Raw genomic sequence first — 14,131 nt, forward strand, 5'->3', positions numbered from 1 at the left:
TGCTGAATTCCTCTTTGGCATATTTCCTGCCACCCCCCACCCCCACCGCGCTTCAAACCCATGGTATGGTAGCACCATGACAGCCTCGGTCTAGTCTTCTCACATAGTTTAGTGTTCTGTGGGGTGAGGGGGTTGCTGGGTTACACTGACCTTTTGAATTTACCATATTTATGGGCCATTATGTTTTCACTCAGAGCTCTGAACATGTCCGAGTTTGTCTGTGACCGGTCAGCAAGGCCTTATGTTTATGACCTAATTGCTGTGTCCAATCACTATGGAGCCATGGGGGTCGGCCACTGTAAGTATTGGCATCTGCTTCCTGCTGAGGTATGGAAACTCCCACCTCCTGTGCCTCGGCCTCTTCCTGGATGCCAGCCCTCATGTAGCACCTGCCTTGTTTTTAGTCTCAGGCTTTGGGCTTTCTCAGCCCCTCTCTCCTCCCTACCTTCCTCAGTGGTGGTAACCTTGTCGATCAAGACGGTCCTGCTGATCACTTATGCTGACCTGGGGCTCACCATGTAGCTCAGCCAGGGTGGCCTTACTTTCCTGTTAGGAAAGTAAGATTTACAGTGTGAGCCACCACACTGGGTTACTCTGGAAACTACTAGAGCAAGGACATGACAGAACATAGTTCTCTTTGTTTATTTTGGTTTTTCAAGTCAGGGTTTCTCTGTGTAACCCCAGCTGTCGTGGGACTCACTCTGTAGACCAATGTTTCCGAGCGGAGCACTGTGGTTCAGGTACTCCGTGAAAGAATTCTTAACCGTTTCCAAATAAAGTTAATGTTACAGAGAAGTGTCCCTAATAATTTAAAACAACTACACAAAATTAGTGACTATAATTACAGAAGTATCCCAGCTCTGCAAAACCAAAACCTGGAGAAAATGCAAGGGAAGAAGAGATGCCAAAATGAGTTTACTTTTGGTTTGGTTTTGAGACAGAACCTCACATCCAGACCAGGCTGGCTTGTGACTTGCCAGGTGGGCCTCCATGGCCCTGAACCCATGTTCTTCCCACCCTAGGCACCTAAGTGCTAAGATACAGGTCCACATCTCCATACCTGGGAGAATAATATGCCTTGTTTCCCCCCCAGTGCTGGGATGGGGTTAGAGCCTTGTGCATCCTAGGTAAGTAGCGCGGCCGCCAAGCTTCGCCTGCAGCCCCGCCCACGGCAGAGGCTCAGCCACAGCTGTGGAGAGGAGGAAATGTAAGGCCTCTGCACCCCAGCTCTGCAGCCCATGCTCTGCACCCCAGCTCTGCAGCCCATGCTCTGTGAAGATGGGAGTGGAGCCTCTGCTTTTGTTTTGCTTTTTTAAATTTTAGCAGCGTCAGCTCTCTTGAGTCCTTCTGTGGCTCTGGATTATACTCATGGCCATCTTTGTTTGAGATACAGATGAAAATCTCAGGCACATGCTCTTTCCTTGTGTTATATCTCCAGCACTGATTACAGTCATTGAATAGACACCAGCGCAGCTGGAGAGAAAGCTCAGTAGTGGAGATCACTGTTGTTTAGAGGACCTGAGTTAATTCCCAGGACCTAGGTCAGGTGGCTCACAACTGCCTGGAACTCTATGACACCTGTGGGTACCCTCCATGTAATCAAATAATAAATCTTTATTTAAAAATAGACAAATCTGAGTGTGGTGGCATCTGCTGTTAATTCTAGCACTCGGGAGGCAGAAACAGGTGGATCTGAATTCAGGGCCAGTGTGGTCCACAGAGTTTCAGAAATACACACTAGGGTGACAAGGTGGCTCAGCAGGTAAAGATCCTGGTCACACAAGCCTGGTGACCTGAGTTCAATTCCAAGAACTCTTAAAAAAAGTAGAGGGAGAGAACTCACCCCACAGCGTTAACCTCTGATGTCCACACACAAATACCATGGCACGTGTGTACACACACACACACAGCTTTTTTTTTTTTTTTTTTTTTTTTTTTTTTGGTTTTTCGAGACAGGGTTTCTCTGTATAGCCCTGGCTGTCCTGGAACTCACTTTGTAGACCAGGCTGGCCTCGAACTCAGAAATCCGCCTGCCTCTGCCTCCCAAGTGCTGGGATTAAAGGCGTGCGCCACCACCGCCCGGCCACACACAGCTTTTAAAATTAAATTTAAGGGCTGGTGAGATGGCTCAGCGGGCAAGAGCACCGACTGCTCTTCCAAAGGTCTCAAGTTCAAATCCCAGCAACCATATGGTGGCTCACAACCATCTGTAACAAGATCTGACTCCCTTTTCTGGAATGTCTGAAGACAGCTATATTGTACTTATATATAATAAATCTTTTTTAAAAAATTAAATTTAAAAAAAATTAAATTTAAAATTATTTTAAATATTAACATTAAGTAGGTCGGTTTTATTGATTACTATCCCAAAATTATAGGACACCCTGTGCTCACCCTTTCAAGTTTGTCTGAAAGATCCAGGTTGCAAAAAATGGTGAATTATTTCCACTGGGCCACAGTGCCACAGGCCTTTAATCTCTGTGGGAGGCAAAGGCAGAGGATCTCTGAGTTCCAGGACCGCCAGGGGGACACAGAGAAACCGTGTTTTGAAAAGCCAAAAACAAACAAAATGTACAAAACCATGAGCCATAGGGGCCAGGGATTTATTTAGCGCCATAGTGTGTGCCTAGCAAGCACAAGGCCCTGGATTTGGATCCCCTAACCTCTGGGGAAGAAATAAAAAGAACTATAAATTATCGACTATAAATGACCGTTACTTATGTGTATGTGCATATTTTTAAAATTATTTCTATAATTTGGTGGTGGTGGTTTTCTGTTTCGAGATGTGGTTTCACTGTGCAACCTACCTAGACTTGGCCAGGATGGCCTTGAACTTGGGAGCAGTACTTACTTCTGTCTCTGGTTCCTGAGTGGATCCACACTGGGTATACATTATTCTTAATTTTAGTGTTAACATTTTGGGCATGAGCATGTGCGAGTATTTAGTGCTAGCCTAATAAAGTTACAAGATTAATTTTCTCGGTGGCCATTGGAGCATTTGGTGTGTGACTTGGCAGACACTGCGTATGCGAAGAACAGACTGAACGGGAAGTGGTATTGCTTTGATGACAGCAGCGTGTCCCTGGCCTCTGAGGACCAGATAGTGGTGAGTGCCTCCCAGGTGCCTGCTCCTCCCTGGCCTCCTCCCTGGCTCCCTCAAGCCCTCAAGTTACCTCCTCATATGCTAGGGCTCTGAGTGGAGCAGAGGAGACTGCCATTCATCCTAGATCGTTCCTAACGGAGAAGCTCAGTTTTCCTGGAGGTGTCACAGTGCATCTGCATTTGCTAGAGCCATGGCAGGGGCATCAGGAGGCAGCTAAGAAATAAAGGTGGCAGGTTCCTGAGCGTACAGCTGTCCACTCAGTCACCCAGTCAGTGTGCTTGGTTATTGAGATAGTGTCTCTATATCTCTACCTGCTCTGAAACTCCTTTTGTAAGTTTGTAGCCTCAAACTTAGGGAAATTCTCCGGCCTCTGCTTCTTGAGTGCCGGCATTACAGATATCCATCCCCACATTCAGTTTAAGATTGTTTTTTTTTTTTTAAAGATAGGGTTTTACTCTGAAGCCCAGGCTGGCCTTGAACTTGGGAAAAGAATTCTCCTCTCAGGCTCCCCTCTCCTTGCTGGGATCACAGGTGGTAGGAAAGGGGTGGGGTGAGTTTATTATCAGTGAATGGACCCCATTCCTTGTGTTTTAGACGAAAGCCGCCTACGTCTTGTTCTATCAGCGTCGGGATGACGAATGCTCCAGCACGTCTTCACTGGGCAGTTTCCCCAGTTCTGATGGAGGGGTGAAGCTGAGCAGCTCCCAGCAGGGCATGGGGGATGAGGAGGCTTACAACATGGACACCAACTGATGCAGCCTCTGCGACCCTGCCACTCTCCCAACACCAGCATCCTCCCCCAGGAGAATATCTGTGGCACTCTTGAAGACTGCTCATATCAATCTCAAACCAGATGAGGAAATTACCTTCTTTTATGAGAAGAGGAAGGAAAAAAAAAAGACCCTGCTTTCTGAGAAGGAAGGGTTATATGTTAAGAGACTGAATTATTTTTTCTTTTAAACGGGTGGTGAGAGAAAAACCTGTGGAGCTGAATTGTGGGATGGGGTTTGGTGCACAGTGGCATGTGTCTCATGGATTCCAAAGAGTGGAGAGGAACACCCTGCAATGAGCATGGTGCAGCCATGAAGACCCACCTGCAGGGCTGCTCTGAACTCCTGGGTTTTGGATTCTGGTGCCCACACTGCTCACCCCAGTAGTCTGGCCACAGTAAACCAAGCCTCCAGCAAATTTGATGTTGTCCTCTAGTTCTTTGCTGTTCATTGAGATGGGCTTATAATTTTCTAAACAGTCTCTGAAACCCGTTTCTATTCTCTTGTTCTCTCAGAATTTTCCAGCCGCCTTCCTGGTTATGAAATGAAGTTAGTATTGGGCTATTGTTTTCAGTTTCTCACAGAACCCTCGAAGTTCTGTTTTGTCCCCCACTGCCCTTGATAAAGTGATTCTGTGTGGAACTTTCATTAGCTCTCCCTTAAAAGAAGTCTGTTCATAAAACTGGGTGCAGTGTGTGGCATTGTTTCTCCACATTAGCTTCAGAAGAACACGATGGGTATTTTTCAGATCTCCAAGACATTCTAGTTAATAAGGTTTAAGAAAATACTTTTCCGGTAATAGACCCCCTCCAGACCGAATTCTCTTCCTTGACCCTTGCCTTACTCCCCTAGTGGCAAAGCCGGCAACCTAACAGGCCCGCTCTGGGGCCTTTGTTCCCATTGGGGTCATGTGAGTCTTGACCGCGACCTTTAACCTAGTTGGTGGGCATTGGGAATCGCTGGTCTTGGAACGTGGACTCAGTGACCGTTGGCCACTCTTGTGCGGCAACGGCTGGGTGAGGACTCAACGGGCCCCTTCCTGCCTAGGCTGGCCATAGTTTGGGGGCCCAGACAGCGACTGGGCGCAGTAGTGGGTGGAGGGAAAAGGCTTAGCTGCCTACAGGCTAAGGAAGCTCTGGGGGGTGAGGCGGGGCGTCTCGGGCCCTCCCCCGTGACCCTGGGTCCTCTGAGAATGGCGGGTGATCCGCCCCTCTCCGAGGAAAAGAACGAAGGATGATGTTGTATAACCGTAGGTCATACTCGAAATCGAGGTTGAATCCCAGCCTCTTGTATAGAAGCATCATTCTCACGTTGCTCCGTGCATTTACAATTATCACTTAATAAAAGAAAGCATGGTCGCTTTTAGGGAAATGTCTGAAAAACTACGACGATGCAGAAAGGAGCTGACTGCTGCTATAGACCGAGCCTTTGAAGGAGTCAGGCATTCTCAGGAGTGCACAGCCCAGCAGAGGCTGGACGCCCAGTCGCTCACCTCCCTGCCGGTACACAGGCTCCTCTGCAGAAACCCACTGGCTGCTTGCCCTTCTGCTGCCCCGTGCTCTGGTGCCTCGTGTGCTCCTGAGAGTGAGAACCGGGCCTTCGGGACACACCATATTCCAGTTAATGCAAAACCTCAGCCTCTATACCCCAAAAGAAAACCTCTGACCAGCAAGGAAAATGTCTTGATGCATTCTTCCATTTTGGCACGTGACAGACAGTTTTGGAGAGCTGCAGGTGATGGGGAAGACTGGAGAAAAGAAAGTTTAAGGTGATTTTAATTCGATAGCTTTCTAGAAACATTTGTTTGTTTAAAAAAAAAAACAAAGAAAAAAAAAAAAAAAACAAAAAACAGCACTCGGGAGGCAGAGGCAGGCGGATTTCTGAGTTCGAGGCCAGCCTGGTCTATAAAGTGAGTTCCAGGACAGCCAAGGCTATACAGAGAAACCCTGTCTCCAAAAAAACAAACAAAAAAAAGTTGAAGATCTCAGATCTAATGACTAAGCTAGCCTCCTCTTTGGAGCGCTGACTGTACACAAGAAATTCATGGTTTTTAGAATGTAGGCCAGCAAACAGTTTTTATGTGTTTAGGTTGAAAGCCTGGTTATTTTCCAAACAGTCATGGAAACTACTGTACCAAAGGGTAATCGGTGTTGAGCTAGTTTTAAATTTGTGGGTAGTGCTAAGGACTGAATCCAAGGCCTCACACATGCTGGGGCAGGCACTCCCGCTGATCTACAAGCCTTAGCAATGTTTTGTCTGGTTTGATACTTTAAGGATTTTTCCTAAGTTTTTTTAATGTTTGTCTTTTGTACATGTAGATGTTTTGCCTGCAGAGGCCAGAAGGCTGTGGCATCACATCCCCTGGAACTAGAGTTACTGACAGTTGTTAGGTACCATGTGGGATCCTCAGATCTGGAAGAGCAGCCAGTGCTGCGCTCTCAACCACTGAGCCAGCCATACTCCAGCTGCCAATTTTTTCTCGTTTTTAAAATTCTGTGTGTGTGTGTGTGCATGTGTGTAGCCACAGCATGCTTACAGAAGTCAAAAGGAACCTTTCAGGAGTGGACTCTCTGCCCTGTGGGTTCAGGGAGCCAACTCGGGTTGTCACACTCGCAAAGACCCAAGTGTAAGAAATGTAGGCATGAGCCGGGCGTGGTGGCGCACGCCTTTAATCCCAGCACTCGGGAGGCAGAGGCAGGCGGATTTCTGAGTTCGAGGCCAGCCTGGTCTACAAAGTGAGTTCCAGGACAGCCAGAGCTATACAGAGAAACCCTGTCTCGAAAAAACCAAAAAAAAAAAAAAAAAAAGAAATGTAGGCATGAACTGTCAGCCCTGCAGAAACCTGGTTTAAACACAAAAAAATAATGTGCAACATTGTAATAACATGTTCAGAGACAGGGCATTGGCTTTTAAGGTGCTTTCCCACACCTAAGTCTATGGCTAGGCCCTGCTTCCTGGATTTACCTTGTTTTTGTTTCACCCCTGTCTTAAAAACCTTTTGGCAGCTGGGTGGTGATGGCACACACCTTTAATCCCGGCTCTTGTGAGGCAGAAGAGGTAGACCTCTGAGATTGACTGAGGCCAGCCTGGTCTATAGTTCAGGACAGCCAGGGCTACACAGAGAAAACTTGTCCCTGGGGTTTGGGGGGTGCTTTTGGACTGTCTCCTTTAGGCCTATTAAATAACTACAAACTGCCTGATCCCAGGCATCCTGACCTAGATCAGGGATGATTGCATGAGATGTGACATAAATGTCTGGTCATCTTGCCTATCCCGAAGCCAAGAAATTGAGAAGCCATTTAACTGCAAATATATGTGTTAGTTTCATAAAGATGAATGCAGTCTGTAATGGGAATGGGTCATTATGGCTCTTAGTTTCTTCACGGATTTAGTTTCCAGTTTCTGATATTGTCATATCGTAAATGGTGGTCACCAGTACATTTTAGCCTTGGCTGGGCAAGATGGCTAATGTCTTGAATCCCAAGCCCTCAGGATGCAGAAGCAGGTTTACACAGTAAGTTCAAGGCCAGCCAGGACTGTATAGTGAGGACCTTGTCTCAAAAACAACAAATCAGTTGCGTTTTGGATTTTCTGAAAATTTTCAATATTTTCTTGAAAATATCTAATTCCCCATCTTCTCCCCTCAATCCCGCACCCAATCTGGACTGCAGGAAGGATATGGAGAGAGATTTAAAAGCTGACCCAAATGTACTGCTCAGCAGTTCTAGCCAAGAGGTCACAAAGGATCTGCTAGACATGATTGGTAAGTAGAGAGCCCAGACCACATGGTCTGACCTTCAACATGCCAGGAGTCCACACATCTTGAGTTTGCTCACGCCGGGCGTGGTGGCGCACGCCTTGATAACCTAGTGAGGTCACACAGCAGTAATATCATTACAGTTTCTAATAATGATTTGGGGTCCCTGAGGAGCAGAGAGCAGCTTCTGGGCCTTAGTCCTTGAGTGTAGAGCTGCAAAAAAAAAAAAAAAAAAAAATGGGATATAGGCCTAAGGGGAAGAGACAGCAGATAGTCTACTGTTCTACAGTAGTGGAAGAAGTCTTCCTTGTAGCTGGGGAGAATGGCACCCACCTATCCTTCCAGTACTCAGAAGGGAGAGGCAGACAGATCTATAGGAATTTTACAGCCAGCCTAGTCTACAAATTTTCAGGCCAGCCAAGGCCACAGACTGTTGCAAAAACCAAAATTTCACATCTCCCCTAGAAGTAGCTAGTTAGCATAGCACTATATGTCCTATTTTTCATATTTTAATTTTATTTTTAATTATGTCTATGTGTGTCTTAAGTGTGGGTATATGCATGTGAGTGTGGGCGCTCTTAGAGGCCAGAGCTATTGCATCCTTCTGGGGCTAGAATCCCAGGTGGTTGTGAGCCACCTGGCATGGGTGCTAGGGACCAAACGTAGGTCCTTTGCAGAGCAGTAAGGGCTGCTAGCTGATGAGGCTTCTCTCAAGTCCCAGTTTTCTTTTTATTAATCTAGGCACGATTTGAAGATTATCTTATGTGTATGAGTATTTCTCCTGCATGTATGTATGTATAGCATGTGCATTCCTGTGCCCATAGAGGCCAAAAGAGGGTAATGGGAGTCCCTGGAACTGGAATTTCAGAGTTGTAAGCCATGTGGGTGCTGGGAACTGAACCCATGTCTTCTGCAAGAACAGCAAGTCCTCTTTACAGCTGAGTCATCTATCTCTCCATGGCCACCCCCCACTTTTTTGGTTATTGTTTAGTTTTGAGACTCCCTAGGGCTATGCCAAGCTTTTCTTTTTCAAACAGGATCTGGCTGGGTAGGCCAGGCTAATCTCAAACTGAAATTTTTCCTGCTGATTCCTCTGAATATTGGGATTATCACTGTGCACTACCACACCCAGCAGCTGGACATTTATCCTTCAAACATTCTGTGTCTGTATGTTCTGTGATTGTGTGCTGTTTCTAAATGATTCATGTTGCACAGTGGACCAGCAGCTCCTGATGGAGGGATACATACCCTCGGGCATTGCCAGAAACTACTGACCTAGAAAAATCTACAGGTTAGAAAGGGCCCAGTGGGAGGCCCCAGAACCTTTGTAACTTTGGAGGACTGACTGTCTCTGGCTGTTGCTTCTGCCTGTCATTTCCTTAGACCTCGCCAGCACCAGTCCCCATTTGGATTACCTGAAGGACCCTGCTTTTCATACCATCTTGTCATTCTTCATAGGTCATGGAGTTTCATTAAATCAAGCCTATGTTGTGTGTTTAATTCATACCGATAATTGGGGTCAGATGAATTCTGGGGTAAAGGGAAGGTATCAGGCCCACCTTACATTGGTGCTCACTTGTCTGTGCTGGGACAGGAATTCTGCAGTTGGCAGTGCTCTTCTATTTATGTGTGTCTATGTGCTTGCGAGCTTGTGGTAGCTATCAGGTATCAGGCTAGACAGGTTCTTTCTTGAGTACATCAGTTTTGTGGTTTTTATCTTATGCCTGGACTGTCCTCAGGAACTTCTAAGTAGAGCTGTAAAGTCATATGTCCTTTTTGTCCTTGTTGTTTTAAGACCATACAAGTATCCGAACTATTGAAGAATTGGCTGGAAAACTAGAATTTGAAAATGAATTGAACCGTGTGTGTGGACACTGCCAAGATTCACCCTTCAAGGAGGAAGCATGGGCCCTGCTTGTGGATGAGAGTCCTCAGAAGGCTTTGGACACTGACCCCGGCAGCCTCAAGCAGGCTCTGGATGATGAGAATATAGTTGAGACTGTTCTGGACTTGGAAGAAGACTACAACTTGATGACTTCTTTTAAATACCAAATAGAGTGAGGAGAGTGGATGTCAGCAACCACGGTGGTTACCAGAACAAGTCTTCACGAGGGGTTGGCAGAGCCCGAATTGCCATACCTTAATTTCTGCTGAATCCCATTTTGAGCTGAGAGCCCAGGTTTTAGTTCTGTTATTTTGAAATGTTTGAAAAGTTTTTTTGGACTTGACATTTTTTTAAAGTGTATTCTTGGTTGGTGTTGAATATATACAGTCCCCAGGATAGGTTATAGGTTGTGCCTCTGCTCTTTGTCCTTGTATTCTTTTATATGAATCCCTGGAACCATAAAAAGGGTTTATTACCTGGGGCTAGCCCATCACAGGTAAGCTCCACTCAGAAGAGCCAGGCTCAGGCAGAAGTTTGACTTGGGCCCTCTCCTGCCTGTGTACTCTATTCTCCTCACACAGTGCACACACTGCACACAGGGACCCAGTCCCATGTTTTCCTCAAGTCCCTAGCCCTACCCTACACAGAGCAATGCCTCTGCCCAGATCTGCTGCAATCAGTTTCTGGTAGGATCCCAGGCTGCCTCCTTTAGGACATCCCATGAGGCCCCTTACCTAATCAATCCTCCACAGCTATGTGGCCCCTGCTGAGGGCAGGCAGGGGAAGGTAAGCAAAGGTTTACCTGTCCACCTTCACACCTGACCACTTCAGCCCACCATGAGTAGTTCTGTAGCACTTAGCTGAGCTGAGATGGTGTGGAGAAGCAGGCCATTGCCCCAAGGTTAGCATAGAAAAAAAATGGTGATGGGTGAGCTGACTCAGAGTATATCACTCAGTTATTTTTCACAGCTAGTTTGGTCTCAGGATTTGGCTCAGTTGGTACTTGACTGGTGTGTGATGGAGCATTCATGCCATCACCTGGCAATCTCTCAGCACATTTATCCACTTTGTCAAATGGACCTCCCTGATGAGTGCTAACTGGTTTCCAACCAGGGATGTTCATTGGCATTGCCTGCCTGAGGCAAGAGAAAAGGCCAAGTCTAACCAGTGGCTCTTGTTGGCTAGCTGCCATTTAGTCCTTGCAGGGGGTAGCATATTCAGTAAACACTCCCAGCCTGTGTAGTGAGAGGTGGTACTGTGACTGCTCACTGCATCCTAGCCCATCTCTGCTCACCTCTAGATGGAGAGGTGCCAGCCTATGTGAGATTCATGTTCACACGCCAGTGCCTTGCTCAAGTGGATGTGGACTTTGTTTTGCTTTTGGTTTTTGAGAGGCTGTATATATCCCTAGGTGTCCTAGAACTCCCTATGTAGACCAGGCAGGCTTTGAACTCACAAAGATCTGTCTCTGCCTGCCAAAGGTGTGTACCAGCAAATGTGGAGATAGAGCTTCCTTCCTGCCCTTCTTACCCCATCATTACCCTAAAGAATGAATTAGGTTTCATTACCCTTACTCCAAAGACTAAAGGAAGAGTGGAAAAACCTGCAGTCCCAACAAATCCTGCGACTTCTCCCATGATGTCACATAGATGTCACCAACAAGAAGACTGGTGTGGTGGTGCACACCAGTAATCATAGAACTCGGAAGGCTGAGGCAGGAGAATAGCATGGCAGAAAAGTTTATGTAGTGAGACTCTTCCAAAAAAAAAAAGAGGGCCGGAGAGGTAGGTTTGCTGTCAGAGCAGTTATGAATACTTGCCACTTTTCTAGAGGGACCCAGTTTGGTTCTCAACACCCATGATGGGAGGCTCATGACTGTTACACCTTCAATTTCAGGGGCTCCAGGGGCCTCTTTAGGTTTCCTCTAACACTTGTATTCATGTAACACACTAGCACAGATACACATAAAAACGAAAATCTTTCACTGGGTGGTGGTGGTGGTATATGCCTTTAATCCCAGCAGTCAGAGGCAGGCAGATCTCTTGAGTTCAATACCAGCCTGGTCTACAGAGTGAGTTCAGGACAGGAGCAGCCAGGGCTGTTACACAAAGGGACCCAGTCTTATCAGGTCTGGAGAGAACAGATGACAAAAAAACAAATTTAAGAAAAAAAAAAAAACATTAAATCTTAAAAGATGTAGGTGTGGTGGCTAAATGCCTGTAATTCCAGCACTTAGGAAGTTAAGCAGGAGGCTAAGGAGTCCACGACTCTCCTGACTACATGATAATAGTGTGGTCCTCAGCCTGCGGCTCTCCAGTCCCGTGGAACTGAGTGACCCTTTTACAGGTTCACATATTGGATATTTCAGATATTTACATTTCACTTTATAACAAAATTGCAGTTATGAAGTAGTAATGGAAATAGTTTTATGGTTGGGGTCAGCACAACATGAGGAACTGTATTAAAGGGTCACAGGAGGTTGGGAAGGTTGAGAAACCACAGTTAGTGTACAAGGCAAAGCTGGGAAAGAACACCTCAGATCTGTGATATGCCTACAAACCCACAGTCCTCAGCCTATAACCATGAGGCAAAGTTAGACAAACCCACACAAGAGGACATTCTAGAGGTCAGAACTTCAGGATTTTCCAAGGTCATGAAAAAATGATTCAAAACCCCTGACCTCCCGGCACTAAGAAGACACAATGGCTAAGCACTGGAGCTAAAATGGTAAAGGATATCTATCAGCAGCAATGAGGGGAAGCTTCCTGAAGGTTGAGGCTAATGTCTGGAGAGCTTCCCGGTTTTGACAGATAAACCAGTTTTATGTCAACACTGGAAAAGCCAGGCAGAATACACTCATGCTCACTATATTGAGGTTTTCTATAAATCTAAAGTTATTCCAAAACTTAACATTTAAAAAATGCAATCAAGGAGCTGGAGAGATGGCTCAGAGGTTAAGAGCACTGACTACTCTTCCAGAGGTCCTGAGTTCAATTTCCAGCACCCACATGGTGGCTCACAACCATCTGTAATGGGATCCAATGCCCTCTTCTGGTGAGTCTGAAGACATGACGGTGTACTCAATACAATACATAAAAAATAAATCTTTAAAAAAATGCAATCAACTCCCACCTATTACAAAAAATACTTAAGTGAAATATTCTTAGGGAAGCATCAAAGGAAATTACAGTGATTTAAAATATTTTCTATTTCTATCTACAGTAGATATGTATCATTTCAGTATAAAGAAATCAAGTGTGTCTGCTGAACAATCCCAGAATCCAGACCAGGATAGCACTTCTCACTGAGTTTCACCCCGTCCTAATCCCCATCTCCATCAATCAACCCTGGATAATGTCACCAATTGTCACAGTTTGTGAGAACTGAAGGGATGGTTTCCAGCCACACAGGACTCCTATAGGACCCCTGACCTGAGGGCTCTGGATCCTCAGGCTGGATGTCACAGGTCTCACAAAACCAAGTCCTAGTTGGGGTCACAGCTCAAGGTCTAGTCTCCATCAGGGCTTTGAAGGATGAGGACGGAACCCTAACCATGCAACACTTTGAAGTGACAGGTTTTTGTTTTTGCTTATGGTGGAGTTACTGGCCCTTGGGAATGTGGGCCCAACACAAGACAAGGAAGGTGAATCCAGGCTCCCCCTGGCCAGAAAGGTAGGTTTTCCTTTAGTAAAGGCTTTATATGAAGATTAGATTGAGGAAATAAGGAATTCATTTAAATATCATCCAAATGGCTATTTTTCATCCCTGCGGAAACATGGCAGACCCAGGTTACTCAAGTGGGCTTAGGACCTCCTCCTCACCCATTTACATCCCCTGGCTCACTAATGTGCCCCTAAGGTCCTTCTTGTCTTTGTCATCTGCTCAGTGGTGAGGAGGAGGAATGGTTTTTCAGGAATTTGCTGAAGAGGATAGAGAAGCCTAGAACACAGCATTTAGTAGAACTAAAGAGTCCAAAGCAGTCATGCTGTGTGACAGGTGATCCTGGTCATGTCTGACAAACGTGGAAATGTTTGGACGTCATTCAGCTTCCCTCCCCCGCAGTTCATCTTGGCACACCAAACAATCACTGAATTGTTTCCGTGGAAACACCAGAGTGCAATTTGGATTACAAGAATCAAAATAGAAACAAGGCAAATTCAAGAATAAATAGGCGCAGTGGAACCTGCTAGCTGCAAACTGCAAATTCAAATCACAGCATAAGGCAGATGAGAGGCTGGGCCCATCCACCCTTGTGATTTTCAGGTTCCATGGCTGCAGTCCAATATGCTAAATCCAAAGCTTCAGACGTAGACTGAGACAATAAGGCAAGAGATAGTCTACAGATGTTTCTAGAACAAAAGATTGGATGGCTGGAGGAGGCTTATGAAGGGCCTGTTGCCAAGAGAGAGTTAAATAGCAGTGGGAAGAAAGGTAGCCAGGCAAGGGCAGAACAGCTGCAGTCAAGAGCTTGAAATTGGCACTGCCCTCAGGCCAACTACATGGCAGTGTTTCCCCACACTCCCGAGCATGGCTGCCACCCAGGCTACCTAGATACATTTCAAGGCCCTATAATTAAATGCCCTACCCAGGTGCCAGGGCACTTGGGTATTAGCAAC

The 14,131-nt window shown here is 46.1% G+C and overlaps 2 protein-coding genes across 4 annotated transcripts in view; both read left to right on the plus strand.

Annotated features, from left to right (window-relative positions):
- Positions 1-4,291, plus strand: part of Usp4 (ubiquitin specific peptidase 4) — a 45,961-nt gene extending 41,670 nt beyond the window's left edge. For both annotated transcript variants that reach the window (XM_021173310.2, XM_021173311.2), the window contains 3 exons: positions 195-298; positions 3,018-3,106; positions 3,698-4,291. In XM_021173310.2, the coding sequence (XP_021028969.1) occupies positions 195-298; positions 3,018-3,106; positions 3,698-3,856 (352 nt within the window). In that variant the 3' untranslated portion in view covers positions 3,857-4,291. The remainder of the gene's footprint in view (positions 1-194; positions 299-3,017; positions 3,107-3,697) is intronic.
- A 234-nt stretch (positions 4,292-4,525) lies between these two features.
- On the plus strand, positions 4,526-9,913 carry CUNH3orf62 (chromosome unknown C3orf62 homolog). Of its 2 annotated transcripts, XM_021172832.3 has the most exons (4): positions 4,526-4,889; positions 5,240-5,641; positions 7,545-7,636; positions 9,426-9,913. In XM_021172832.3, exons 2-4 carry the CDS (start codon positions 5,244-5,246, stop codon positions 9,689-9,691), a joined length of 756 nt encoding a protein of 251 aa, XP_021028491.1. In that variant the 5' UTR covers positions 4,526-4,889; positions 5,240-5,243; the 3' UTR covers positions 9,692-9,913. The 2 variants fall into 2 exon arrangements, with proteins under 2 accessions (XP_021028491.1, XP_021028490.1); XM_021172831.3 differs by lacking the exon at positions 4,526-4,889 and having other exon boundaries at positions 4,924-5,641.
- The last annotated feature ends 4,218 nt before the right edge of the window (positions 9,914-14,131 follow it).

Source organism: Mus caroli, unplaced genomic scaffold, assembly GCF_978045245.1.
Source record: "Mus caroli unplaced genomic scaffold, Mus_caroli_1 scaffold_11, whole genome shotgun sequence".
NCBI lineage: Eukaryota > Metazoa > Chordata > Mammalia > Rodentia > Muridae > Mus > Mus caroli.

Bases quoted from the DNA above. Each gene is read 5' to 3' on its own strand.
- CUNH3orf62 (XM_021172831.3), top strand. From the start codon at position 5,226: ATGGTCGCTTTTAGGGAAATGTCTGAAAAACTACGACGATGCAGAAAG. The intron at 5,642-7,544 runs GTGATTTTAATT...TCTGGACTGCAG, and splicing joins TGGAGAAAAGAAAGTTTAAG to GAAGGATATGGAGAGAGATT. The intron at 7,637-9,425 runs GTAAGTAGAGAG...TGTTGTTTTAAG, and splicing joins GGATCTGCTAGACATGATTG to ACCATACAAGTATCCGAACT.